Source organism: Eptatretus burgeri, chromosome 6, assembly GCF_056783735.1.
Source record: "Eptatretus burgeri isolate ZD-2024b chromosome 6, Ebu_testis_v1, whole genome shotgun sequence".
Classification (NCBI taxonomy): Eukaryota; Metazoa; Chordata; class Myxini; order Myxiniformes; family Myxinidae; genus Eptatretus; species Eptatretus burgeri.
Window position 1 is genome coordinate 24,563,085 of NC_140966.1, and position 27,077 is coordinate 24,590,161.

Here is a 27,077-nt window from a genome sequence, read left to right on the forward strand (position 1 = left end):
TGACTGACCATAAATGATGAGCTCTGTAGATGCGCCCCAGGCAAAAATAACATTCCTTTCCTGTAGTAATTCTCTGCAGACTACTATTGTAGGACCTGTTACCAACTATAGTGTATGAGAGTGCAAGTCTCATATCCGATAGTTCTGACTAGCATTTTGGCCTGGAGCATCTGGAGACAAACTCCCATCCGGACAGAAACACCGCCCGAAGGTGTGATGTAATTTGTGATGTTTCAGGCATCTTTCGGATTTTCGCCATTGAAGTGTGTGCAATGGCTTCAGCAACCCTTAAGTGATCATATTTGTTTAATTTGTTTACTTAAAATATCATTTTATGTGTCTAGTCAATGCACAATTGAAAAAGAAAAGTCAAATTTGACCTTAAAAAAGTGACCTTCAATGTCAAATTCAGGGATAACACCTGCTCACACCATGTTTGGCATCCCATGACCTGTTGACCTCACATGGTTATTTACTATTAACAGAGAAGTGGTGGTCTTTGCACAAAGTTCTTGGCAGGCCTATTATAGCATTTAACTGGTTTTCCTGAAAACAGACGTTACCCACAGAAAACCAAATGTCATTACAACGGAATATTACTTGTGTTCTCTTGTGCCTAAAACAGCCTATTGCACTATGTGAAACACTGGTGCATTTTTATTTTTTTTATTGCATATATTTTTTTACAGAATTACTGCAATCCAGACAAACTTAACAGTTACTTTAACACAGAGCGGGATAAAGGGAAAAAATAAAGAATAACACACAGAGGCAGAATGAATGAAACATAAACACAAAATTCTATGCAAATAATGCAAAATACAACTTTCCTGAAATAATAACAGCAAGAAGGTCGGATAATACAAGCAATTAATTAAAAGCTGAAGAAGGTTTCTGATGTACATCCAGTTACGTCTCACTTTCTCCGCCACTGCTGCTGTCCGAATAGGTTCCGAGGAGAGCAAAGCCAGTGCCACGTGTGCCCATAGCACTTTGTGAAACACTGGTGCACCCTGCCAAACTACTTGCATTTCCAGTTCCTGTTGTGCAGTGTGAAGTTTTGATCTCTTGTGAAGAGCAAAGTCCTTCGATCTTCATGCTTGAAGCCACCCTTTCATCAGTCGAGGAACCCATGCCTGAAAGGCCTTCAAGCTTTCCTGGCTTCTTTTCAGAGGCTGGTTTTTTGACGATGACATCCTTCAGCTTGAAGCGCAGCCCTGATGAGCTGACACTATGTTCCTGGTTCTCAGTTTTCTGTTTCTTCTTGTCATGTTTTTCACTATCCTGGAAACAATGATTAAGATTAGAATTTAATGGAGACAGAGCAACAGAAGTCATTTTCAAAAATTACGTTACAAAACACCGACACTGTCACACATGTGTGAAGGCAATCAGACCTCAGTAAGAACATCCGTTGCCTTGCTGAAAAGCCTAAAACGTTTATTGGATAGCGAATCATCATCAGAGTCTGAATTGTCTTCTTGAATGCGCTTGACCCTGGCACTACTGAATAATGCTCTGTGAATGACAAAAAAAACAAGCACATGAGGCACTGAAATGTGAGAAACAATCACCGATACCAAACTGAATTGGCACTGATGGTGAGGGTGCACCATGGTATACTCTTAAAGAGTGCTGGCAATCTAGGGTTCAAATCACTGTGCAATTTCAACCATGGATCCTCGGGTCCTCAAAGAGCAATGTAACGTCTTTCCTGTCTAGATTAAAAAGAAAACTCAGAATCGTACTTTTTATTCATCATCGTATTAATAACGAGCAGTTACAGCGACGCTGAGCTCAATAAAACAAAGGAAGGAAAATTCAACAGTTTGCTTCCCAGCGTCATATCAATAACGGGCGTCGTATCAATAACCCGTTATGATTCAGGATCATAATCATCGTTGCATCACATCGTCTTTCAGGCTGCATTTGCAACCCATTTTGTATGGAAAGGGGGAGAACTGCCCTGTATAGAATTGTATAATAATTTTGTTCCTTACGGCAAGGAAGGAGGTATTCTATATGCACTGGCCTAGTTTTTGGCTTTGAACAGTTATTTCAAAACAACTGCCTTGTCACAACACGACTTGCAGTTCAGAATGCAAGGACGGGATGAAGGACAATTCTTGTTTCGTCAACTATTGCTTTTAGATTTCGGTGACTAATAAATATTGCAAATTGATCTCGTTTATGATTATTTTGATTGGTAGCTCTGACTGCAGAAGCTTTGTTGGCTTTGATGATCCCATCAAAATGTGACCAATAATCCAAATGTAACACTGTGATATTAAAGTGAAAAAAAAGAAAAATAATCAGTTGGTTAATAATGATGATTTACTTTGAGATCATCGAAAAAACATGAGTGTGAAAACCCATAAATATGAATATGTCTCAGGTTTGCAATTGCCTTGCACTGAATGGAGTATGGTTTGAACCTCTGATAAAATGCCAAAAAGCAAGTTTTTAAAAGATTAAAAATAATTGATCACATCTCTTTCTTCTTTAGGCCAGGGGAACGTTTTTGGCCCAAATTTTTCCTGAACTTGCTGGCCAGGCCAAACGTTCAACTGATTATTGCAGTAATTTGGAATTTTTTCAGGATGTCGATGACAGCTCACCTAATCTTCACAAGTGAAACCGTGGGATCTTTAACGTCCACTAACTAATGCCGGCAAACGGAAGACCCAGTTTAGCATCCATCCGAGGGATGGGAAAAACACATTGATGCTTCAACCTGCATGTGAAACACCAGGATAACAGCTTCTAGCTGGGTCAGGATTCAAACTCAGGCTGGGCAACTCAATGGTGAGTGGGCATATATCCAAGCTATCCCGGTAGCGCCCTGAATCACATACATAACGAGAAGGACACTCGGCAGAGCGCATGCCACCACCACGCAATGACTGATCCACGACAACATATCTGGCCCAATACGTTTTTGAAATATCATGCGATATATAGTTTTTGGCCCGATCTCTTAATGGTGAAGAATCACTTTTAAAATTACATCGTTTCACCCGATCTCACAATGGTGAAGAATCACTTTAAAAATTACATCGTTTCGCCCTATCTCTCAATGTTGAAGAATCACTTTAAAAATTACATCGTTTCGCCCTATCTCTCAATGGTGAAGAATCACTTTAAAAATTACAGTAGTCGGATCCGGATCCGGATCTTCACCAAAATATAATCAGTTTGTCCGTGTCGCACACCCAACCTGTCCACAACATTTATCCAGATCCGTCCACAACTTTTTGAGACATCCTGTAAACAAACAAACAGACAAAGGAACAAGAAAAAGACGTCATGCAGAGCACGATACTTGTTCACCCACCCCCCTTCTCCAAAGGTTGCCATGGATACATCAAGTTGTCCATTTCGTTAACATTATAATTCACAATATTAATCAAAGTTCAGGTCAATCGGATGAAAAACTATTATTTTTCAGATTGTCATTGATGATTTTTGAAGTTTTATCTTTATTTGAATTTGACCTTTTGACCTCAAAAATAGTTAGTTTCCAAATTCAGCGATGTACTATGCAATTGCTGCTTAATTTTCAGGTTAACCAGATGAAAATTGACGATTTTTCATATGAAATTTGATTTTAGAAGTTTGACCTTGAGTTGACCTTTTGACCTCAAAAAGAGTTGCTTTCCCAATTCAGTGATGGACTATGCAACTCCTGTTGAACTTTCAAGTTAATAGGATGTAAATTGATGATTTCAGATGTTTGTCCTTGAGTTGACGTTTGGCCTTTTGATCTCAAAAATAGTTGGTTTCCAAATACAGTGATGCACTCTGCAATTGCTGCTTAATTCTCAGGTTAATTGAATGAAAATTGACAACTTTTCAGTTGAAAATTGTGATTTTAATTGTTTGACCTTTGACATTTTGATCTCAAAAAATAGTTGGTTTCCCAATTCAGTGACGCAATAGGCAAATCCTGTTCAACATTCAAGTCAATCGGATGAAAAATGACGATTTTAAAAATATGACCTCATGATGACCTTTGACCTCAAATCAAGAGGCTTCTCAGGTGAGACTACCTCTACAACTTGGTAAAGTTTCATGATGATCAGTTTAGAATTGTGACCTGCAGGCGATCAACAGACAGACAAACAGACAAACAAACAGAATAACCAGACCATGAACTATATTCCCATGAAGTTTGAAGACGATCCGATCAAAATTACTCAAAAAATAAGTGTTTCGTCGACTCCCCTGATTTGCGCCAAAGTGACCTTGACCTTCAAAATTTTGTGCACTGAAAGGGACCTCTATAGGCCTCTGATATGCGAAGTTACAAAAATTTCCAATGACAACTGTGCTCTGCAGAGTGATTTATACGTGATTACAGACCCAAAAAACAAAAAAAACAACAAAAAACAGATGAAGGTCAAGGCCAATCGCCACCAAAAATTAATCAGCTGAGCGCCAGACCATGAACTATATTCCCATGAAGTTTGAAGATGATCCGATCAAAATTACTCAAAAAATAAGGGTTTCGTCAACTCCCCTGATTTGCGCCAAAGTGACCTTGACCTTTGACCTTGACCTTCAAAATTCTGTGCACTGAAAGGGACCTCTATAGGCCTCTGATATGCGAAGTTACAAAAATTTCCAATGATAACTGTGCTCTGCAGAATTTTTTATACGTGATTACAGACAAACAAACAAACAAACAAACAAACAAACAAAAAAAATTAAAAAATAAAAAATAAATAAACATACAAGCTGACTACCATATCTTGCAAAAACTTCGTTTTGGCAAGATAACAAACAAAACAAACCCACAAACTTGACAAAATCGTAGATTTCGTCAAGTAATAACAAAATCGACTAACCAATATACTTTAAAAAATCAATATACTTTAAAAAAAAATTTGCAAGTAACTCCCAGTGTGTGCCCCGGTTAGAATAGGTACACCGTATCCCTGCGTGTCATAAGAGGCGACTAAAAGGGTTGGCGTCAGGAAGGGCATCCAGCCATAAAAACATCACCTCAAAAGGAAACCATGATGAGTACAACTGATGGGCAGGGTACAGCCCGAAGTACCCCGTGGGGGTCCTCGCCCCCTCTCATTAAAACTCAAGGTGGGGAACCCGATCTAAGCAAGGGAGGAAATTTTTCCATTCATGATGACCAATCGTCTGATGCCCCACGTGGAGATCGGTTTCTGAGGTTTGGTACATGGAATGTAGGGACAATGACAGGGAGATCTGGAGAAGTGGAAGAGTGGACATATGTTGTGTGCAGGAGACATGATAGAAGGGAAGTGGTGTGAGAATGGTGAACGGTAGGCAGGGGCAGAAATATAAGTTTATGTGGCAAGAGTGCCCAGAAGGCGTGCATGGTGTTGGTGTCATGTTTTCTGAGGATTTTGTAGACAGTGTAGTGAGTGTGACTAGAGTGAGTGAAAGGTTGATGATGGTGAGAATCGTGATCGGAAATCTCTTGGTGAACGTCATCTCGGGATATGCCCCGCAGGTCGGTCGAAGCGATGAAGAGAAGAACATGTTCTGGTGTGCGATAGAGAAGTTGATGGAAAATGTGAAAGATGAGGAAGTTGTGGTTGGAGGAGACTTGAATGGACATGTGGGAAGGAGTCCAGATGGTTTTGAGGGAGTCCATGGGGGTTATGGATATGGTGTGAGAAATGGAGAAGGTGAAAGGATCTTGGAGTTTGCTGATGGAGCTGATTTGTTGATTTGTAATACTCAATTCCAGAAAGCGGATAATAAGCTTATTACATACACGTCAGGTGGATCAACGACAACCATTGACTACCTGATGGTGCGTCGGTGAGATAGGGGAAACCTCCAGGACACAAAGGTGATCCCAGGGGAGGAGACAGTTTCACAGCACCACCTGGTTTTCTGCTATATAAGGGTGAAAGGTGCGAGGAAAATTCAGCGGGTGAAGTACCAACCGAGGAGGAAGGTGTGGAGGTTGAAAGAGGCGACAGTGAAGGAAGCATTAAGAGAGAGGCTGAGTATGGTTGAAGATGATGTGGTTGAGCTTGAAAGTGGTTGGATGTCAATGAAAGATAATCTATTGGGAGCCGTTGGTGAGGTATGTGGATGGACAAAAGGACCACCGAGGCACTCGGAAACATGGTGGTGGGGTGATGAAGTTGGAAAGACGATTGAAGAGAAGAGGAAGAAGTTCAAGGAATGGCAAAAGGCGAAGGGTACGGTGGAAGAAGAGGCAGCACATGAAAGTTATAAGGAAGCCAAGAAGGCTGCAAAGAAAGAGGTAGCAAAGGCGCAGGAGGCTCAGAGGAAAATGTTCGGAGAACGCTTGGATTCAGAGGAGGGTAAGAGAGCGGTATTCAGGATTGCAAAGCAGATAGCGAGAGAGAGATTTGATGTGACGGGCGTGAGTTGCTTGAAGGGTGAAGTGGGACAAATCGTTGTGGACTCAGATGGAAAAGATATATGGAAAGGCTGTTGAATGTAGAAAATGAATGGGATAGCAACATCGAGAGTAACCCGGTTTTAGGACCAGCAGAGAAGATAGCTGAGAAGGAAGTTGAGGAAGCTATAAGAGCAATGAAGAGTAGAAAAGCAGGAGGGCCGACGGGAGTTGTGGGAGATATGTTGAAGGCAGCGGGAAGTTGGGGTGTGAAGAGAATGACAGAGATCTGTAATCTTGTGGTGAAAGAAGGCCGCATTCCAGTGGATTGGGAACTGAGTACCCTCGTCCCTCTGTACAAGGGGAAAGGTGACCCTCCGGACTGTGGCTCCTATAGAGCAACAAAGTTATTGGAGCATGGAATGAAGGTATTGGAAAGGGTGTTGGAGAAGAGGATAAGGAAGAAGGTAAATATTGACGAAATGCAGTTTGGATTTATGCCAGGAAAAGAACGACAGATGTGATTTTTATTGTAAGGCAGTTGCAGAAGTACATGGAGAAGAGGAAGAAGTTGTTTTTTGGGTTTGTTGATCTGGAGAAAGCATTTGATAGGGTCCCACGCGAAGTAATGGCATGGGCATTGAGGAAGTTAGGAGTGGAGGAATGGTTGATCAGAGTAGTGATGGCCATGTACGAGAGAGCACGCACAGCTGTAAAGACGAAGGACGGGAACAGTGGTGAGTTTGAGGTGAGGGTAGGAGTGTACCAGGGGTCGGTACAAAGTCCACTTCTATTTGTAGTTGTGATGGAGGTGCTGGCTCGGAGGGTAAAGGAGGGTTTACCGTGGGAGCTGCTGTATGCAGATGATCTAGTGTTGATTGCAGAGAGTATGGATGGACTGAAGGAGAAGATGAACAAGTGGAAGGAATGTATGGAGGCAAAAGGTTTGAAGGTGAATATCGGAAAGAGGAAGGTGATGGCAAGTGGTAAAGCATGTGGTGAGGTGGAAAGGACTGGGAAGTGGCCGTGTGCTGTGTGCAGGAAGGGTGTCGGAGTGAACTCCATTCAGTGTACAATGTGTGCTGAATGGGTTCATCGAAAATGTAGTGGGGTGAGAGGGTCATTAACCAGTGTGGCAGCTACATTCAAGTGTAAGGTGTGCATCAAGGGAGCAGCAGATGAAGGAATTGTTGAGTTGGATCTTGGAGACGGCATGAAGCTGGAAGGTGTGAAAACATTTTGCTATCTTGGAGACGTGCTGAATGGAGAAGGTGGATCAGACTCTTCGACGGTTGCTAGAGTGAGATGTGCATGGAAGAAGTTTTGGGAACTGAGTGGCGTGCTGACGAAGAGGGGAGTGTCGTTGAAGCTGAAAGGAAAGGTGTATGCTACATGTGTGAGGAGTACGATGATTTATGGGAGTGAGACATGGGTACTGAACATGGAGCAGCAACAAAGGCTGGAAAGGGTGGAAATGCGAATGGTTCGTGGATGTGTGGAGTATCGTTGAGAGAGAGGAAGACAAATGATGACTTGCGGAAGATGATGGGAATAGAGTCTGTGATGGAGGTTGTGAAGAGAAACAGGTTGAGGTGGTTGGGTCATGTGTTGAGGAAGGATGAAAGTGACTGGGTGAGAGGAGTGTTGGAAATGAGTGTAGTCTGAAGTAGAGGACGGGGAAGACCGAGAAAAACTTGGCTTAAGGTGGTGGAAGAGGAAATGTGGGCAAGGGGATTAAGAAGGGGAGATGCAGAAAACAGGGTAAAGTGGAGAAGATTGTCATGGGGCCCACAAGGCTCACCCTCGCTTTAGCGGGGAAAATGGCCTTTAAATGCTTGTGTGTGTGTGTGTGTGTGTGTGTGTGTGTGTGTGTGTGTGTGTGTGTGTGTGTGTGTGTGTGCGCGTGTGTGTGCGTGTGCGTGTGTGTGCGTGTGCGTGTGTGTGTGTGTGTGTAAGTAACAAACAGACAGAAAGGGGTGAAAACATAACCTCCTTCACCTTCGATGGCAGAGGTAATGAAAGTTGATTAAATGTGTCACCTCAGAATATTAATATTTTCTCAAAAAGGAGATAGTTAACCTCGATAAACGATACAACATAATACTTCAGTGGATTTCAGGAAAGTTCGAGATTGAGGGGTTCGTTTTTCATTACCGACTTCACCCTTTGAGCTATTGAGTCACACAAAAAGGGAAAGCGAGTAACAATGAAAAGGCAAATGACACTGTGCAATATTAAGGTATTTTAAGTTGCCCAGCCTTTTAATAAGCAAAATTTAAAAACAAATATATGGCTTATAAGAAAACTCACTTGATCTCCCTTTCTTCTTCTTCCTCTTTCCGCCGGCACATTTCCTCTTGCACTTCAAGATGCTTCCGTAGCATCTTATCAAAGTCTACATTCGCCTGCCTCTGGTTAAGTTCTTTCAATTCCTCGAGATTCTCCATAATCTCCATCTCTAGTTTAGAATCCTTTGTACGATTCTCCAGCACCTGTAACCACACAGAGGGGGATACATTTCTGTTCATTTATTGAGCCCAAATGTAAAGCAATGGACAAAGTTAGTTGTGCCAAAAGGCAGAGAAAGGTTATGACATTGAGTGAAAAGATTGAGTTGTTCCTCTTCTTCTTGTGTATGGCAGCTTGGCTGCCAGGTACCTATCATTTTGTTGGGGCCCAACTATGCCACTGATGCTATGCCTCTGTACCAGCTCACCGATACTCATTTCGCTGACCTCAGAAGGATGACAAGCTGAGTGAACCCCACCTGGAGTTAATTCAGCGGCCAACGGGGCTCAAACTCAGGACCCTAATATCCCAAGCCAGCCACCCAAACCACGAAGCCAACACCAGGCTTATCGAGTTGTTACATCGGTTGGTTCGAAGATAAAAAGTGGCATTTGCACAGTCCGCCATTATGGGGTCAATGATTGTCGGTAGACCCTTCCCCATTGTACTCTTCCTCATTCATAAACCTTCATTATCCTTCAAACATAATTCCCAAACGTTCATTTTCCAACTCCGTATTCGAACCACATTGTGAAACAATGAAAATAAGTATAAATGAATGATGCGGTATTCCTTAAAGTTGAATCTAATGAATCAACAGGTAATTATAAAAGAAACACTCTGAGGCAATAGGGTAACTAGACAGGATCGTACATAGGTAACGCACTTACTTTTCAGTCGTCGAGTCTGGGTTCAATTCCTGACGCGGCTACAAACCATCGGACTGGTGCTTCACAGGCCGGGTGTTGCATCACAAAGTGCAGCATCCCCCGGATGAACGTTAAGCTGGGTGTCCCGTCCTTAACATCTATTAACGTTAGTTAATGGTGATTAAAGATTCCAGAGGTCCTTCACAAAGAGTATATGAGTTATTGCCGACACAAAGAGAGAACGTCGTAGTAGAGTCTGAAGCAATAAAGCAGCTTTCAGGTATTTTGCTTACTTTCATGGGATTATTAAGTTCCTCATCTTCTTTTTCCTTCTGCATTTTCATTTGCTCTTCCTCGATAAGCTTTTCTGCCTGGAAATTGCGAGTTGCGCCATGCTCAATGGCGTAGTCGGTGTTCTCAGGGTCTGTCTATGAGCAAGCAAACGTGCACAGGAGAAAAGTTCAGTGTTATCATCAATCATATTCACATGCAATAAACACTAAGAATGGTGACTCGTAAAGTTGCTTTGACTCCACCTTGAATGTGATCTCCGCAACGCACTTCGTACATTTGATGTAGAAGCGGAAAATGGGAAGGCCAAGGTAGGTTTCATTTAAAACGGTTTCCTTCCTGGCGTTGAATTTCTTCCCTTTATAGATGTACTCACCACACGTTTTACACCTGGGAACAAATATGGTCAGTGCTGCAGGTTGCAGGAGAAAATACAAATAAATGTGAAAAATAAAGATGTATGGCATTGTCTTAGCCAAATTTATTTTGATGGGATCAAAGTCATGTGAGAAATGCCTACCAGGAACCTAAAGGCCAGTTGTTGCACATCCTTCAGGAGATGCTGAAAAGATATGACGAAAAGTGTCGGGATGTATTTATCGCGATCTTACTTAAGACCCCCACAGATGCTGGTTAGATTTGGGAATGTAAAGAAAGGTGTATGTGTGTGTGTGTGTGTGTGTGTGTGTGTGTGTGTGTGTGTGTGTGTGTGTGTGTGTGTGTGTGTGTGTGTGTGTGTGTGTTTTTCATATTATGTAGAAAATGTGTTTGCTTGTTAATACAAGGTTCAGAATCCGAGACCAATTCCAGGTTTCTGAAATCTTAGTTTGAGTCAAAGTCTCAGCCAGGGAGAGACACTAAGGAGTCAAGTACGTGCTTTCCTACAGGACTTCCCCGGCTACATTTGATAGGTCTGAACCCCACCCTAGCGGCAGAGTTGCACTTTACATCTAAAACTCAACTTCTCACTCTTTGGGTACTGATCTTACACATTCCAACCCCCAGGAGTTCCTCTGCCTGCGACTTCCCCTCTGCTCCCACCTCTTGTTCATCTGTGTGTTGTACCGTCCTCCAAAAGGTGATGACTCAATCTACATCTCTCTCCTAGACAACATGGACCAGTTTTATCTATCTCTCTATCTCTCTATCTCTCTATCTCTCTATCTCTCTATCTCTCTATCTCTCTATCTCTCTATCTCTCTATCTCTCTATCTCTCTATCTCTCTATCTCTCTATCTCTCTCTCTCTCTCTCTCTCTCTCTCTCTCTCTCTCTCTCTCTCTCTCTCTCTCTCTCTCTCTCTCTCTCTCTCTCTCTCTCTCTCTCTCTCTCTCTCTCTACATCTTTTCAACCAGTATGTGTATGTTGATAGTTGAAAAGATATTTAACCATGAACTTTAACATGTCCATCTAGTCCAGGCAATCTCGCCCATTTTTTCACTTGATCGGGAACAAATTGTAACAGAATTTGTTTTAGCGCAATGCATTTCTATGAGGTCCCCAGAACACCATACTAAAAGTCCTAAGAAATCCCTGTTGTGGAAATACGTCTAATTTGCATAAATCCAATATGGTGGCCAATTATCAATATTGTGCCATATCTTTGCTCACAGATGACATATTTGAGTGATTTCAACTTCTAGAATGGGTATTTTGTATACAAGGATGCATTTAGCATACTTTTCAACTTCCCTGGAACAAAATCTCATTTGCATAAATCGAATATGGCCACCAAATATCAATATCTTGCCAAATCTTTGCTCTCAGATGATGTATTTTAGTGATTTAAATTTCTATAATGAGATCTTTGGATCCAAGGATGCATTTGTAATACTTAAAAATTTCATTGGATGCATCGAGGACACGACAGTATTTAACCAGATAAAAAAGCTCATTTGCATAATTCCAACTGACCATCAAATATAATTTTCTTTCAATCCATGATATCCGCAATAAAAATGGCTTGACCCAAAACTAATATTTGGTGGACTCTGGTCAAATTTGAGGTTAATTATGTTATTGTTTCTACATACTTCATGATACATGTTGCTATTTTACAATTCCCCTGAGGTACCCCTCACTTAATGGTGCAATCCGGGGGAATCCCTGGGAAATCCCTGGGGAATCCCTGGGGAATCCCTGGGAAATCCCCTTTTGGCTGTTTCAATGGAAGTTCCAACATGGATGATATCATCATGTTCTACATAAGAAAGGCAAATTAAGGTGAGTAACCTGTTAAAAACTTGAATATTGTTATAACATTCCTTCAATTAATTACATGGGTTACATCAAATTGACAAATTACCCATTTTCTTAAAGAAATAAGTTAAACATATGAGATGCTAAACTAACCAGCTTACCAAGGGGCTCCTAATGGGTGGTTTTAACATGTTTAATATTTTAAGTCGGTATACTTGTGATTTATTTCAAGTTATAAGTTTATAAAATGTTTTAAGGAGATCCCTAATGGGTGTTTAAATAGAATCAAATATGTTGGCATTCATTGCTAATTTTTGTTTAATGTTATTATGTTTGCTCTCATATAAATAAAAGGTCATATTGTACAAAAGTAAACTACTTTAAAATATAGTTTGAGCTCGGCTAATCTTTAACTTGTATATACTGCTTTGCTGGAAATAAATAATAATAACAATAAAAATCTATTTGCAATTTTGACTAATTTAATATTCCACTAGTTCTCTGTGTAAATATATCATCTTTCTTTCAGATAAACCAAAGTTGAATGCTGTGTTATGTATCAACAATAATGGAGAGGTATTGCATATGTAAAGAAACAACATCTGACACAAGACCGACTGTTGTTCTGCAAACAAAAGGCAGTGATGGGGTGAATCGTGCAAGTGAGCAACGTGGGAGTGACTTGAGAACTGTTCCAGGAGAAAAGGTACATGTGGAATGTCGTCGCAGGTACTGTAAAGCCGAGAACATTGCTCGTGACACAGCCTCTCATCAACAACCAATTGAGACACGATGTGATCTGCGTTCAGTGAAAAAAACATTCAGTTTTCAAGAGCACTGCATGTTCTGTGGACAACCTGCGAAATATGATAAGAAACGGAGAGAGGCTGATGTATTTCCAGTCAGAACAACAGACTTTCAGGACACCGTGCTTCAGATTTGCCATTCCAGGAATGACAAGTGGTCTGAAGTGGTGTCAGGTAGACTGGCATCAGTGAATGATCTACATGCAGCAGATGCAATATGCCATCAGCAGTGCAGTAGTAATTTTAGGACTGGGAAGAATATTCCCAGTAGGAAGCTACCTGTGGATACTGGGGACATAGCAAAAAAGGTTCAAAGTTGGAAGACCTGCAACAAATGAGAGGACAGAAGCCTTCCTGAAAGTGGTACGGTTTTTGGTACTGTGGTACTGTGAACTATATTCCAAAGACATTGCAAGTACTTTTAAGGACTTTGTTTGCTGGAAAAAGTGTCGATGTGAAGCTGGCTTCTATTGGGCAGGCTATCATGCAAGCGGTACGACAAAGAGCCATATTAGCACCACTTCAACTTGGCCTTGGGGAGCAGATGCACCAGCACTTTGCATCCCGATTCTTGATAGACACTTAATGAACATGGTTTCTCTTGTTCTTATGCTGAGGTGAGGACATATGAACGGAGTGTGGCAGTTGCACAAAGTATTGAAATACCTGGGTATACACAAGAACATTATATACAATATGTTGCAGACAATGTGGATCACAATGTAGCAACAATTGATGGTGCAGGGACATTCCATGGAATGGGCATAATGGCCGCTGTTACACCACAAACACAAGCCCCAAGTAAACCTGTTCCCAAAGTGCATGTGACAGCTTTGGACATTGCTGATGTTGGCCGCATAAACATTGAGTATTTCGAGATCCCTCCAAACATCCCACCTCTTATGTATCTCCCGCTTGGGTATGTTGCAGCAGAAGATCCAACATCACAATTAGATGTGCTGTGGAAGGCCTCTCTACTCCTTCACTCCCCCAGGCCAGCATGGTCTGGCTTGATGCAGATGTTACATCATGGTGAGTACCCAGGCCAGTCTTCTATAATGTTCCTCCCAATGATTGATCTTGACCCTAGTGATCCATCCTGCATGTATTCTACACTGAAGTTTGTATCATCTCATGCTATTCAGTACAATGTCACACATGTCCTCACATTCGATCAGTCCTTATACTGGAAAGCATTAACAATTATCAGGTCCCAGGCAATTGACGGTGATCTTAAATGCATAGTCCTCCGGCTAGGAGGATTTCACATGGACATGAGCTTTCTAGGTAGCATTGGACATCTTATGGATGGTTCAGGACTGAACGATCTCCTTGAGGTTGTGTATGCCAGCAACACTGTGAGCCACATGCCAACTGGCAAGGCAGTATCCAGAGCAGTGCGTGGTCACATGTTGGTAGATGCTGCACTGAATACCATTCTCATGGCGGATGCATATAATGTGGCTTTACCAACCAGGGAGACAACGGTGGACAATGTTGGGTAGGTAGCAAGTGCAGATCGTGAGACAGATTGTGTGGGATTGTAGGGATAATAGCTGTACATTGTACAACAAGATACATGTACTTTCAAAACCGATTTAACAGCAGCAGCAGAACTCTATGACAGAACAATATCTTCAACCTCTACTATAGAAGAAGTGTGTTCAGAAGAGGTGCTAGGAAGACTCCAAAGTAAACTGAACGAGAAGAAAGAAATGATGACTATGCGGACAGCAAAACTCTGGGTGCAGTATCTGAACATGGTGGACATCCTGTGAAGATTTCTTAAAGCTGAGCGGACAGGCAACTGGAAATTACACCTTCAATCAGTACAAGAAATGTTACCATACTTTGCAGCATCTGGACACACGCGATATGCAAAGTCTGCATATGTATACCTGCAAATGATGCTTAATCTGCCAGAAAGTCATCCAGATGTTCATCAGCAATTTGAGAAAGGATACCATGTGGTGAGGTGCAGTGATAGGTACTGGGCAGAACTATCCACGGATCTCACAATTGAGCAAGTGCTGATGAGAAGTATAAAGACACATGGAGGCCTGACAAGAGGAAAAGGAATGACAGAAACTCAGCATTTGGTGTGGGTCCTTTCCATGCCAGCATGTGCAAATATCAACAAGGCCATGCAGAAGCTCAGTGGCATCTCATTTGAAACCAGTGACCAGCACAAAGACCTGTCAAAAGCTAGACAAGTTCGAGATATCAATGACACCCTTGACCTTATCAGCTATCTCAGGGAGAGAGATCCATTCGCACGGGATTCGTCCCTGTTTAACATTGCAAATGGCATGACAGCCCAGGAAGGTCAAGTCGGGTATGGGAGCATGTGCCAGAACTGCGCGTCGCTGCGTCCACTTTCCGCCGGTACTCCAGGGGCCTCCATCTGGCCATCCCCCAGGCAGATGTCAGGCCCATCCCCATCTCTTTGAGATGATGGTCAACCTGCTGCAACCACGAGGCACGTGGTCGGCCCACTGGCCTCCTCCACTCACGAGACTCCCCCGCTGAGAGAATCTGGTGAGCAGGATCAGCGTCAGGAAAACGAGCCACATGTCCATACAGTGGCAACTGACGCTCACGGACTATGCAGGTAACAAATCTCATCCGAGTCTCTCTCAGCAACCGCTCGTTGGACACAAAATCCGACCAGCGATAGCCAAGGATTCTCCGAAGAGACCTGGTACCAAAGGAATTAAGTCTTCGTCTCAGATCCTTGGTCAGAGTCCAAGTCTCGCATCCATAGAGCAAGACTGGAAGTACCAAGGACCTGAAGACTCGGACTTTCGTCCTCCCGCACAGGTACCGGCAGCGCCACACCCCATGATCCAGTGAATCCATGACTCCCAGGCCCGACCCAGACGTCTATTGACCTCTGACTCTCAGCCAGCAGAGACATGAATATCACTGCCAAGGTAAGTGAATCTCTCCACGACCTCAACATCCTCACCACAAACAGACACAGACAGGACAGCAGCATCCAAGATGTCACCGAAAGCCTGGATCTTAGTTTTGACCCAAGAAACCCGTAATCCCAGCGGCTCCGACTCCTCATTCAGCACTTCGAGGGCCCCCAAAAGGATATCTAAAGTTTCCGCAAAGATGACTGTATCATCTGCAAAATCAAGGTCCGAGATCTTGACATTCACAAACGATGCACCGCAGCTTGATCTCTCCGACATCCTCCCTAAAATCCAGTCCATACAAGTGCTGAAAAGTGTGGGGGCCAGTACACACCCCTGACAAACTCCAGTAACAACTGGAAATAAGTGAGAGATGGTACCACCACACTTCACAGCACTCTCAGTACCAGAGTAGAGTTCAGACATCAGATCGATCAGTTTTGGTGGCACCCCACGAAGACCAAGAATCCTCCAGAGCACATCCCGATTCACTGAATCGAACGCTTTACAGAGATCAACATAGGCTGCAAGCAGCCCCTGCCGAAACTCTCGTCTGCGTTCGGTGAGGACACGAAGAGCAAGGATACGGTCAATCGTTGACCTCTTTGGTGTAAAGCCTGACTGCTCTGGACGCTGGTGCTCAAGCAGATGGTGGCGAACCCTATCAAGAATTATCCGAGCAAAGACCTTGCCCGGCACTGAGAGCAGCGTCACCCCTCGGTAGTTGTTGCAGTCTTGGCGATCACCCTTCCCTTTCCAGAGAGGGACAACAAGGCCCCTCTTCCAATCAGTTGGGATGATGCCTGTGTTCCAGGCAGAGCACAAAACTGCATTGAAACGGCACGAGTGCAGCATTTCCACCAGCCCTGAGAAGTTCAGCATGGATGAAACAGATTCCTGGAGCTTTGCCCCGTTTCAACCGGTTCACCGCAGCCTGTGTTTCCACAAGCGAAGGTGGACCACAGTTGATTCGAGGGTCAGCAACAGGGATTGTAACACCCTTGACGTCCAACTCGACAGCTGGGTATCAGCCCGGTACAACCGCTCAAAGTAACCGGCCAAGCGGGCCTTCACTTCAGACTACTCTGCCAAGAGCCTACCACTCTCTGCTCTAACTGCAGTGCTCCGAGGGATGGGCTTGGATGAACGCAATGCGCGAATTCCCCTGTAAGCGGGACGAGAATCACCTGTCCACAGGTGATGCTCTACCCCCTCACAGATTCCTCGCACATAGGCCTCCTTGTCCACCCTCAGTGCACTTACAGTTTTACGCCTCAGCTCCCTGAACAGCTCAGCTCTGCCATTCAGCCTGGCCCTGTGACTCTGGTCAATGGTATCCAGTGTCCCTTGAGAGACAAAATTCTTCTTTGCCCTGCGGTGAGTTCCAAGACATCCACTGGCAACATCAAGGACGGTGGTCTTTAAGGCGCTCCACAACTCTTCAGGACCCCCCAAATGTCCACTCAGCCTGTTCGCAAATTCCTCAGCTACTCTCTCATCCCTGAGCTTGCCAACATCCAGCCTCGGCTGGGATGGTACCATTCTCCAGGATTTAAGGTGCAGCTTTAGAGTTGCTACAACAAGCCTGTGGTCAGTATTGAGGAACTGAGCACTCCGGTAGACCCTGCAGTTCTGGATCATCCTCCAGCGACCGTCAATGAGGACATGGTCAATCTCCTTTGCCGCACCGCCAGCGTTGGAATACCAAGTCCAGCGATGAGCTTGTGGGCGCTGAAACCATGAACCAGCCACCCTAAGTCCATGACTTCTTGCAAAGTCAAGGAACTTAGTGCTATTGTGGTTCATAGTTCCTGACCCATGGGGACCAACACACATCTCATAACCATCCCTATCAGTTCCAGTCGATGCATTGAAATCCCCCAAGACTCCCCAGGAAGGAGTCAACGTTGAAAGATCAAGAACAGTTGGAGAAAAGATTCTAGCATCCATGGTTGGGAAATCTGTAGAAGAGTTCACCGTCCGGAAATGTGATCGAGCAGTGACACTTAATTCAAGATCAAAGGAGAATCTGTGAAGGCAGATCCACAGTTGATCTTCCAGACACTGGTAACCATTGGGGAGCGCTGTGAAGATCTACAGTCACTCTTCAAATATGAACTGTGTAGTTACCCCCAGCATTGTTTGAATCTTCCTTCCTTCCCCTGCAGGCCAATAAGGCTGTCCTTGCCGATGTTCTCTGGAAGAACATGCAAGGGGAGCAACGAGAACCAATTGGAAATGTCCAGTATATTCTCGATGGTGGTGCGCTACTTCATCGTCTTCCATGGCCATGAGGTTCCACATATGAGAGTGTCAGTCAGCTTTATGTCACATATGTGATACATAAATATGGGGCTGCTACCATTATCTTTGATGGATACCAAGACGGTCCAACAACAAAAGACGCCACGCACATGAGGACAGAGGCTTGTTCAGGCAGGACAGTAAACTTCACTGGTGCAATGGTTATACAGTGTAAGAAGGAGGAATTATTGAAAAATGTGAAAAACAAACAGCGATTTATTGTTTATCTTAGTGACAAACTAGAGCGGGCTGGGTGTAATATAGATCATACAAAGCATGATGCTGATGTGCTCATTGTCCAAACAGCTGTTGCATCTGCTAGAATCAAAGACACTGTCCTAATAGGGGATGACACGGACTTGCTCATCCTCCTACTGCATCATGCTGAACCGGATGTACATGACTTGTTCCTGGTCCCAGAGCCCAGGCAATCAGCAAAAAAGACCAGGATATGGTGCATAAAGCAGTCTTAGGAATTTCTTGGTCCTGATGTTTGTGACCATGTGTTATTTATCCATGCAATCCTTGGCTGCGATACAACTTCTTGCCTGTTTGGATTGGGAAAGGGTTTAGCAGTAAGGAAGATCAAGAGTGTTGCCCTGTTCCATCAGCAAGCTAAGGTGTTCAGCCAAGAAGGACACGTGGCAAAACAGGACATTATTGCAGCAGGAGAAAAAGCACTTGTGTCATTATATGGTGGTGCCAAAGAACAAGGACTGGACACTTTACGATACAGGCGATTTTTTGTGAGAAGGTTTCCAAGAGCACATCTCATGTAGAACCTCAAACTCTACCCCCAACCTCAGCAGCTGCAAAGTATCACAGCCTCAGTGTATATTATCAGATGATGGAGTGGAAAGAAAGAAGCATCAATATGAAGCCAGAAGAGTGGGGATGGCACATAGTGGATATACAATGTTTGCCAATACAAACTGACCAGCTTGCAGCCCCATCGAAACTACTGGATGTCATCTGCTGTAACTGTAAAACAGACTGTAATACAAAGAGGTGCACATGCAGAAAGTATAGTCTGTGTTGCAGTGCTGTTTGTGGAGAATGCCGTGGGACAAGTTGTGCCAACTCACAGCTACCAAATTTCACTGATGACTATAATGATGACCTTGATGGGCATCTTCAGTAGGGTATTAATATGCCTGCAATGAAACACTAGCCAAAGAAGTGACTGTCATAAATTTGATCACAAAATATCGATATTTGGTGGCCATATTGGATTTTATTAAATTCATCCATCATTTTATTTAAACACATCCAATCAAAGTATTAAACTATTCTAAATTTAGCCTTTGATCCCCTCAAACATTCTAGAAATATAAACCGCTCAAACCTGTTGTGGCTTGTAGCAAGGTATTATGTACACATTTAGGACATGGGGACCAAAAAATGAAAGTCATTGTATGATTAAGTTTTGCATTTCATTTGTTAGCCAACATCATGGGGATTCAGGATCTATTTGGGCAGAGCTTAATTCTTCCTCTTTCTATTGCTCTGACAGGGTCAAAGTTGGTTATCAATTATCTGTATCAAGGAACCACTCATATAATTTTAAAATTGGTCTGATGGCTTAGATATGTATTATACACTAATTGGAAACCACATATATGGAGAATATTTGGTTTACCTGATATTTGACATTGAGCAAAGAGGTCAAGGTCATATGAAATTAACAAATTGATCAAATTGATCAGTGTTCATTCAGGTCATAAATATATATGCACATAAACTTAACCATAGAAATACATGCTGTGATGAACCAAACTAACATCTTAGGATTAAAAGTGCAGATTTCTTTAAAACGTTACGTACTTCCTAACGACCTTTGATGTTCTGTATACTGAACACAAACTGGCCTTTGGTGTTGATTTTTATATCATAGGGCCATCTTGGTAAACTTATTATATGGTTATAAAATCAAGCTTATAGCTACCAGTAATTTTGTAGCAGATTGGTAAATGCAATTTGTTACGTACTTCCTAACATTTTTTAACCCAATCATGGAAGTGAACCTAAAAACTGGTATGTAGTAATGATCCATGTTGAAACTTGCCATTTTAAATCATCACTTTATGCAGAAGTAAATTGCTATTTAAGATGTTCTATCAGATGCATTTCAAATTTCTGGAAAAAGATTTTGTAAGCTTCACTATGACGGGGAAATTTTGCAAAATCTGAGATTTTACACATTTGAAGGTGCCAAGATATGCAGAAGGTCATAAGAAATGTACCGTTTCGAGGAATTGTTCTATTCTTATGTATAATGATATATCAAACAAAAAAATGCATTTTCAATCATTTTGGACAACATATACAATCATACATGTAACCCGTTTCTAAAAATGAGCTATAAAAATGGAAAAAATAGCCTGTGTTTGAATAAAAAAAACATGCTTTGTAAGCAACTATATCCATAGGACCCATAGTTTAAAAGTATTCTAAATGCATCCTTGTATACAAAATACCCATTCTAGAAGTTGAAATCACCCAAATGTGTCATCTGTGAGCAAAGATATGGCACAATATTGATAATTGGCCGCCACATTGGATTTATGCAAATTAGACGTATTTCCGCAACAGGGATTTCCTAGGACTTTTAGTATGGTGTTCTGGGGACCTCATAGAAATGCATTGTGCTAAAAAAAATTCTGTTGCAATTTGTTCCCGATCAAACCTTATTTTGCCTGGACTAATCGTAAGATACCAAATTAGGGGAAAAACAGTTTTGTGTACACAAGTCAGAGGATTAAATGACACCAATTTAGTATCTCTGTAAGGTTTCCTTTAAACAGTGAAGCGGCTCTCAAGAGTAATAAAGACAACATCTCATGAACGTGGCTCAACAGGACATGTGAAGGAATTGAAGAAAACTAATCTCCCATTCATCAACCCTGAAAATCTTGTATCATCAGACATTAGACCCTTTTCAGTTGACAAGAAATCCGAGAATACACCCCTTGGGGGCATCCATGAAATATATACGCTTCAAAATTAGGAACTTATAGCTCTTGCCACGAACTTGAATCCTGGCAGTTTGAGCACGGCCATCTGGCCCCAGAAAGGTCTCCATGACCTTTCTGCATCTCCTCCTCGAAAATTGGTTCCTCTGTCCGAGAAGATCTCGTGAGGTTTCCCCCTGCGAGCGATGAAGCGACGAACAGACATTAGAACGGAATCAGCAGAGACCCTCCAGGAGGTCCAAATGTACACCGTGGGTGGTGAGGAACTTGAAGATTATACCCCAGCGCTTCTCTGTCCTTCCTCCAATTTTTATGGTAAAAGGAACAAAGCAATCCACTCCAGTAGAGTAGAAGGCAGGCTTGTACAGTCATAGTCATGCAGGTGGTAGATCAGCCATTCTTGGCACCTCTGGGTTGGTGCGCCATTTCCGGCACTCTTGGCATTGATGTTGGTGTCGACGAATAGCCTCTCGACCACGTAAAACCCAGTACTTGCGACGTACTACAGCGAGAATTCGCTCTGGACCACAGTGAAGCAGTTGGTCATCATATTCTCGACTGAGGAGCTTGGTTACTGGGTGATGAGGATCCAAAACAATTGGATGCACAGCATCTTGTTCAAGGATATCTGCCTGACGCAGTCTTCCTCCTACTCTGATGAGACCAAGAGTGAGGTCATATTCAGGTGAGAGAGATGCCAGTCTGCCTCTGAGGGGTATATCCTTACCCGTTGCAAGTATTAGGACTTCGTCCGGAAAACTATCATGCTGTGAGCGTTGAAGCAGAAGATTCTCTATCTCCCCACGCCGGTGAGCACTTAAGGTAGGACAGTCTTTATTTGAGGCCACCCCGTTGAGACACTGATGTGCCGCCATAACCAGGTCGTTCCAAGACTCAAACTGTGAAGGGTCGGGTAAGGCCTGTATATCCGCCGAAACGGTTCAACAGAAGGTTGACTTTCGAAGTTCAGTCACATCGCTCTGCTGCAGTATGCTGGCTGGTCCTTGTAGTGACCAGCCCAGGTTGGTACAAACAGCTACTGGAGCACCCTTTGAGCCGAACTGCACAGGTTTCCTTGTCAAGACGAGGTGAGAGTAATCTGACCTGATTAATATTGTTGGTTGAACCTTATCAATCAGAGGAAGTGGAAGCCCAGCTTGGTGGAGATACTGTTTCTGAAGAGCGGCCACTGGGTAAGAATACTCAGATAAGCACAGCATTGTGGCAGTGAATGCTCCATCTATCGCGTATCTTTGTTTTGGGTTCTTGACCGATGATATTTGAAGCTTGACAGAAGCACCAGGACACTGCACCATATCTTCACGTACTGTCTTGAGCAGTAATGTTTCAAGTTTACCCACTAGGTTCAGCTGCTCCATTGCTGAATTCAAGAGCATGGTCCTTTCTGAGCCATCATCTAGGATGGCATAGGTCTCCATGGATCCTTGTGGGCCATAAAGAAGCACCTTCACGACCTTTAACATGACATCATGTGGACGGGAAGGCTTGTTGAGGTACACCGCAGACGGTGATGAGCCTGTCATAAGGACAGTGCTGGTGAATCTCTGTGCAGTGTCATGTAGGATGGTTAGAAGTAACTATTTGCAGGTAATGCACGGCTTCTTGAGTGTACATCGATCAGCCGTATGTGTTCGACCGCACCTCCAACTCTGGTCATGTTCCCTTATGCACTTGATGATATGGTCTGTGGAAAGCTTTCTGAATTCTGTACATGAACCGAGGTAGTAGTCACTTGTGTTACAGTGAGGACAGTAGGGCTTGTGTTGTTGCTTCGGTTTCGTTGTTGAAGAAACATTACCCGACGGCTGTGTCTTTGTGCCAGACATCGGTGACTTGGAGTTGTAAAACACAGATGCATGTGATTCTTTCGCCTTGAAAGATGAAGAACGCTATTCCTTTCTCTCTGATCTCTGGCCCTCACATTTGTAGAGGACAGCAGCTTGGTTCGCTATATGTTTAGCTCGAGACTTTGCTTGCAGCCAATCCGTTAGATGGTGCAATGTGTAGGTCTAACAGCAAGCTTGTACGCACTCGGTAGCTTAAGGTGGCTGAAGAGTACTTGATATTTGTATTCCTCTGATAAATATGTGTGATTACTCATCAAGCTATCCAATGCCAGCTTGAGAAGGGCAAAGTCACTTTCCCTGCCACTCTGGAAATAAGGAATACTCAGTTTTGGTACACCATAGGATGAAGCTATCAGCAGGTCCATGAGGTTGGGTGTTGCAGGCATCTCAGATGGGTCAGGCAGATGCCCATGTGCTGTCACCAAAGATGATAGGTAGGGTGCCTGATGACATGGCAACATATTAGGATGGAAATTCGAAGCTTGGAATGGAGCGGTGTTAGTGGATGAATATGCCGGGGCATGTCCACCGACTGAGTGCCCTGTAGCCACCCCATGAGGAGGCAGGTTTGATGATACACCATCAAGACATGTTGTTGGCTGCATTTGCTTTACATTCTCATTGAGTGATGTATTGTCATCCATCCTTAATTGAGGAGTGGGTTGTCGGTCCTCGGTGATGGCTATTGCCGGCTCTGACCTCAGTAGCGGCAGCTACGCTGACAACTGTTTGTTTGGTTGAACCGATGGAGTAAATGACGATTTGCCATTGTTCGGAATCGCTTGTTGGGTGGTGTTGGCCGGACGTCTGACTGGTGAGGTAAGGGAGTCATCTCCTGCATCCAAGAATGACACTATCAGTCGTGCTTCCTCCAGTTCCTGTCCTGCCTGCCTTAGACGTCTATGTCTTGCTAGATGAACAGTTAGGGATTCGCGCTCCTTCAGAGCTCGACGCTCCACATTCTGAGCTTGTTGGGCTTCGTCCTGCAGTTGTTGCACACGTCTCTCAACCATTTCATCCTCCTCCAATCGACATTTTAATTCCTCCAGCTCAGCCTGCTTTCGTTTTTCCTTTAGAATAGCCGATTGGATGCCACTGATCTGGGATGTAGTAGATGCATGACTGTAACCAGAACTATGGTTGAGTGTACTACATTGTGAGGCAGTCTTTGGCTGATGGCTTCTTAACGAATGTCGTCTATGGGAAGAACCTGATCCACTCTCTTGATTAAGGGAAGGACCATTCATGTTCGAAGGTAAGTAGTTAAGAACATAGTCTTTCAAACGTTCAGGCATACGCCGATTCCTTTCAGCTCGGGGAGACGCCGGTAATTAATTGCCAATGCTGATGATGGCCGGGTCTGGTAATTTGGTCGCTGATATGGACACAGCTGGGATGGGGCTGACAGCGGTCGTGGAAACAGAAACAAATGGGTTTGTGCCACGAGTGGTTAAAGGACTAACCGGAATAATGTCGCTGGTATTGTCGGCTGTTTGAGTACTGTCGGCAGTCAGGATGTTGGCGATATTCTCGTCCATGGTTTCCTTGTCCGGCTGTTCAGTCATCTGGCTCGAAGGACCATTAAAATTAGGTTCTGGTAACCTACGGTAAGGCTGCTAATACGTAGGATAACAGTGAACAGCGGATCCAGGAAAATACCGCGATCAAACGGTTTGGATGAGACGAGACACCGAAGTTCCTTTCTGTGCAATGTTTATTGATGTAACGGCACAAATAGTGAAAGTCTCGCTCTGCAAGTAAAGACAAAATGGCGAAAGTCCACTCACACCAACCAACAAGAAACCAGAAGCTCTCTCCATATCCGGTGGGAAAACGCCAAGAAAGTAAGAATTACAGGCTTGCACTACACGACACTAACATGGTATTCATAGATTGCATGAAACATTCATGGGCACAACAGGACCAAACGTTCATACATATGGTGAAACAGCAAAGACTTTCTAACAGGAGGGGTTTCCCGAAATCACCCTCGCTCCAGCGTAAACCATAGCATTCACTATCCCCCTGATGTTTTCTGTCTATGTCTTGACTTGACAAATACTGGACTCGTTAACACCATAATATCTGCCAAAAAGACCTCGCTTGGCACCCCTCGTGCGCTCGTGGCCATTTTGATTCGATATTTCCTGTATTAAGTGCGTTTTCATTATATCGAATGACGAGTGGACTTTATTACTTACGAAATCTAAAGATTTCGTAAGTATATTGATGACTTCCGTCCTCAGTTTGTGTGTGTGTTTGTGTGTGTGTTTGTGTGTTTGTTTGTAGGCACGATAACTCAGAACGGAAGAAGCTTCCAATGTCAAATTACACCACGTGATTCAGGAGGGTATGGCTAGTGCTGATTAGATTTTGGTCAAAATCGGTCAAAGGTCAAGGTCACAGTGAGGTCAAACATTCGATTTTTGATGGTTTGGTACAGAATTATCGTATAAACTTCTGGTTTGCGTCGCTACCTTCTCTAGAGACAGCTTTTATTAGACAAGGTGAGAGGTCAAGTTGACGATTTCGTAAGTACCAGTCTATGGCTGCTTGTTTGTTTATTTCTCTCTGCCCCGTTTTCATGTCCGTCTATCTTTTGTCCCAGGATTCTCCGTTTTCGTCGTCCTGTGCCTTCTTATAAAATATTGTTGTGGTTACCAAATTCACAAACCACCATTCAGGTCCCTTAGGTGAGGTATCTCGGTAAGTACATGTGTAGTTAGGTCCAAACCCGTTGTCTAGTGGGAATACATGTCATTTATGCGAGCTGCGACTCTTCAGGATAGCCGTTTTTCTTTTACTATCTTTATTTTGGACCAACCGCCATGATTACCACCACAACCACAACATCAACCACCAACCACAACGCCGCTTCACCACAACCGCCACGACCTTCCCGTCACACCTCGCAACCGTAGCATCGCCACCGTTCTTGCCCCGCTGTGGGTACCGGTGTTGGACTCGTGCAGGGCGCACGTTGAACAGCGTGTACAAAATCACGGATTTTGTGCTTCAAAAACGGATCAAAAACGACACACGCCCACTTTTTGCCGTCCAATCGGTGAGCGAGGGGCGATTTGGCCCCGCCTCCAGAACGATCGATATATGCAAATTTGTGGATCAAAAAGCCTTCACGCCCACTTTTTCTCGGGCCAATGGGGAGCGAGGTGAAAGGTCAAAGGGAGGGGGTCAAAGGCGAAGCTACGGGGGGATAAAAGGACCGTGTTCGTCAGTCAGAGCAGTGTGGAAGTCTGGAGCCCGAAGTCTGCAGTAGCTGGAGAAGCTGAAGAGAGTCGAACGAGGAGAGCCCAAAGAAGAGTCCAGGGTGGAGAGTCCAGAGGCGGAGAGGCGGCAGCGGCGAAGGCAGACGAGGGGGTGCTCGCGACGGTGCCGGGAGCTGCACGCCCGAGGAAGGCCGGCAGCGCGACCTGGCCGAGGTGGAGACGCACACCAGGGATAATAAAGATCCTCTATACCCCGAGCATCAGCAACACCCTCCTGTTTCCCCCCGCGCTGAGATAGTGCGACCAAGGGGGCCCCTTTCCCACCCCCTGCCAGGCACTGTCCGCGAGGCCCGCGGAGTGAGGCGCCATCGCCGCTCCGCGTCTCATCACCAGACGGGTAGGCGCGACCCGGTCTCGGCCTCAGGCCCGCCTCATCCTTGAGGGTATTTCTTTTCCTTGGTTTTGGGTATGTGTTGTCGGCGCCGTCTGTGAAGTAGAATTGTATAAGTGTTGCCGTGTGCTCGGTAGTCGGTATTAGCTCTGCACTGTGTTTTCACTTTTATATTTGCTTTTTGTGTAAATGGAATTGTATTTGTGTGCTTTCCGTTCGTCGCGAATAAATGTGCTTTATTGTTGAACTGTTCTCCCGCTTCGCTTCGTCTTTTCCTCCATTGAATCCCCATCTTGCTTCACGTAAAGGGTTGGTAGTGGGCTGAATACGCCCGATAATTAATCGAACCGTCGAGGTCGACGATAACACCGCTCGGTTATTCTGATAGTACGGAACGGGTCGCTTAAGTGGCCCGTGTCCGAAGTCGACCTGCGGCGAGGTGCGATCGCCCGGTCTACCCTCCGCGTGGGTACTTAGGTAGGTCGGGTCGGCGAGCAACCCTATCCCACGCGGGGGCTGATTGGCTCGATCGCGGTGAGACCGAAAGGTCCACCCGTGACTGGTTCCCGGCGTTAGTCCGAGA

At 44.1% G+C, this 27,077-nt stretch overlaps 1 protein-coding gene across 1 annotated transcript in view; it reads right to left on the bottom strand.

Moving 5' to 3' along the window:
• Positions 1-650: 650 nt before the first annotated feature.
• YJU2 (YJU2 splicing factor homolog) overlaps positions 651-27,077 on the bottom strand; it is a 29,639-nt gene continuing 3,212 nt past the window's right edge. Inside the window, exons 3-7 of the mRNA XM_085884306.1 lie at positions 10,053-10,197; positions 9,810-9,944; positions 8,669-8,850; positions 1,398-1,518; positions 651-1,284 (exon numbers count right to left, since the gene is read on the bottom strand). Of these exons, the coding sequence (XP_085740432.1) occupies positions 910-1,284; positions 1,398-1,518; positions 8,669-8,850; positions 9,810-9,944; positions 10,053-10,197 (958 nt within the window). The 3' untranslated portion in view covers positions 651-909. The remainder of the gene's footprint in view (positions 1,285-1,397; positions 1,519-8,668; positions 8,851-9,809; positions 9,945-10,052; positions 10,198-27,077) is intronic.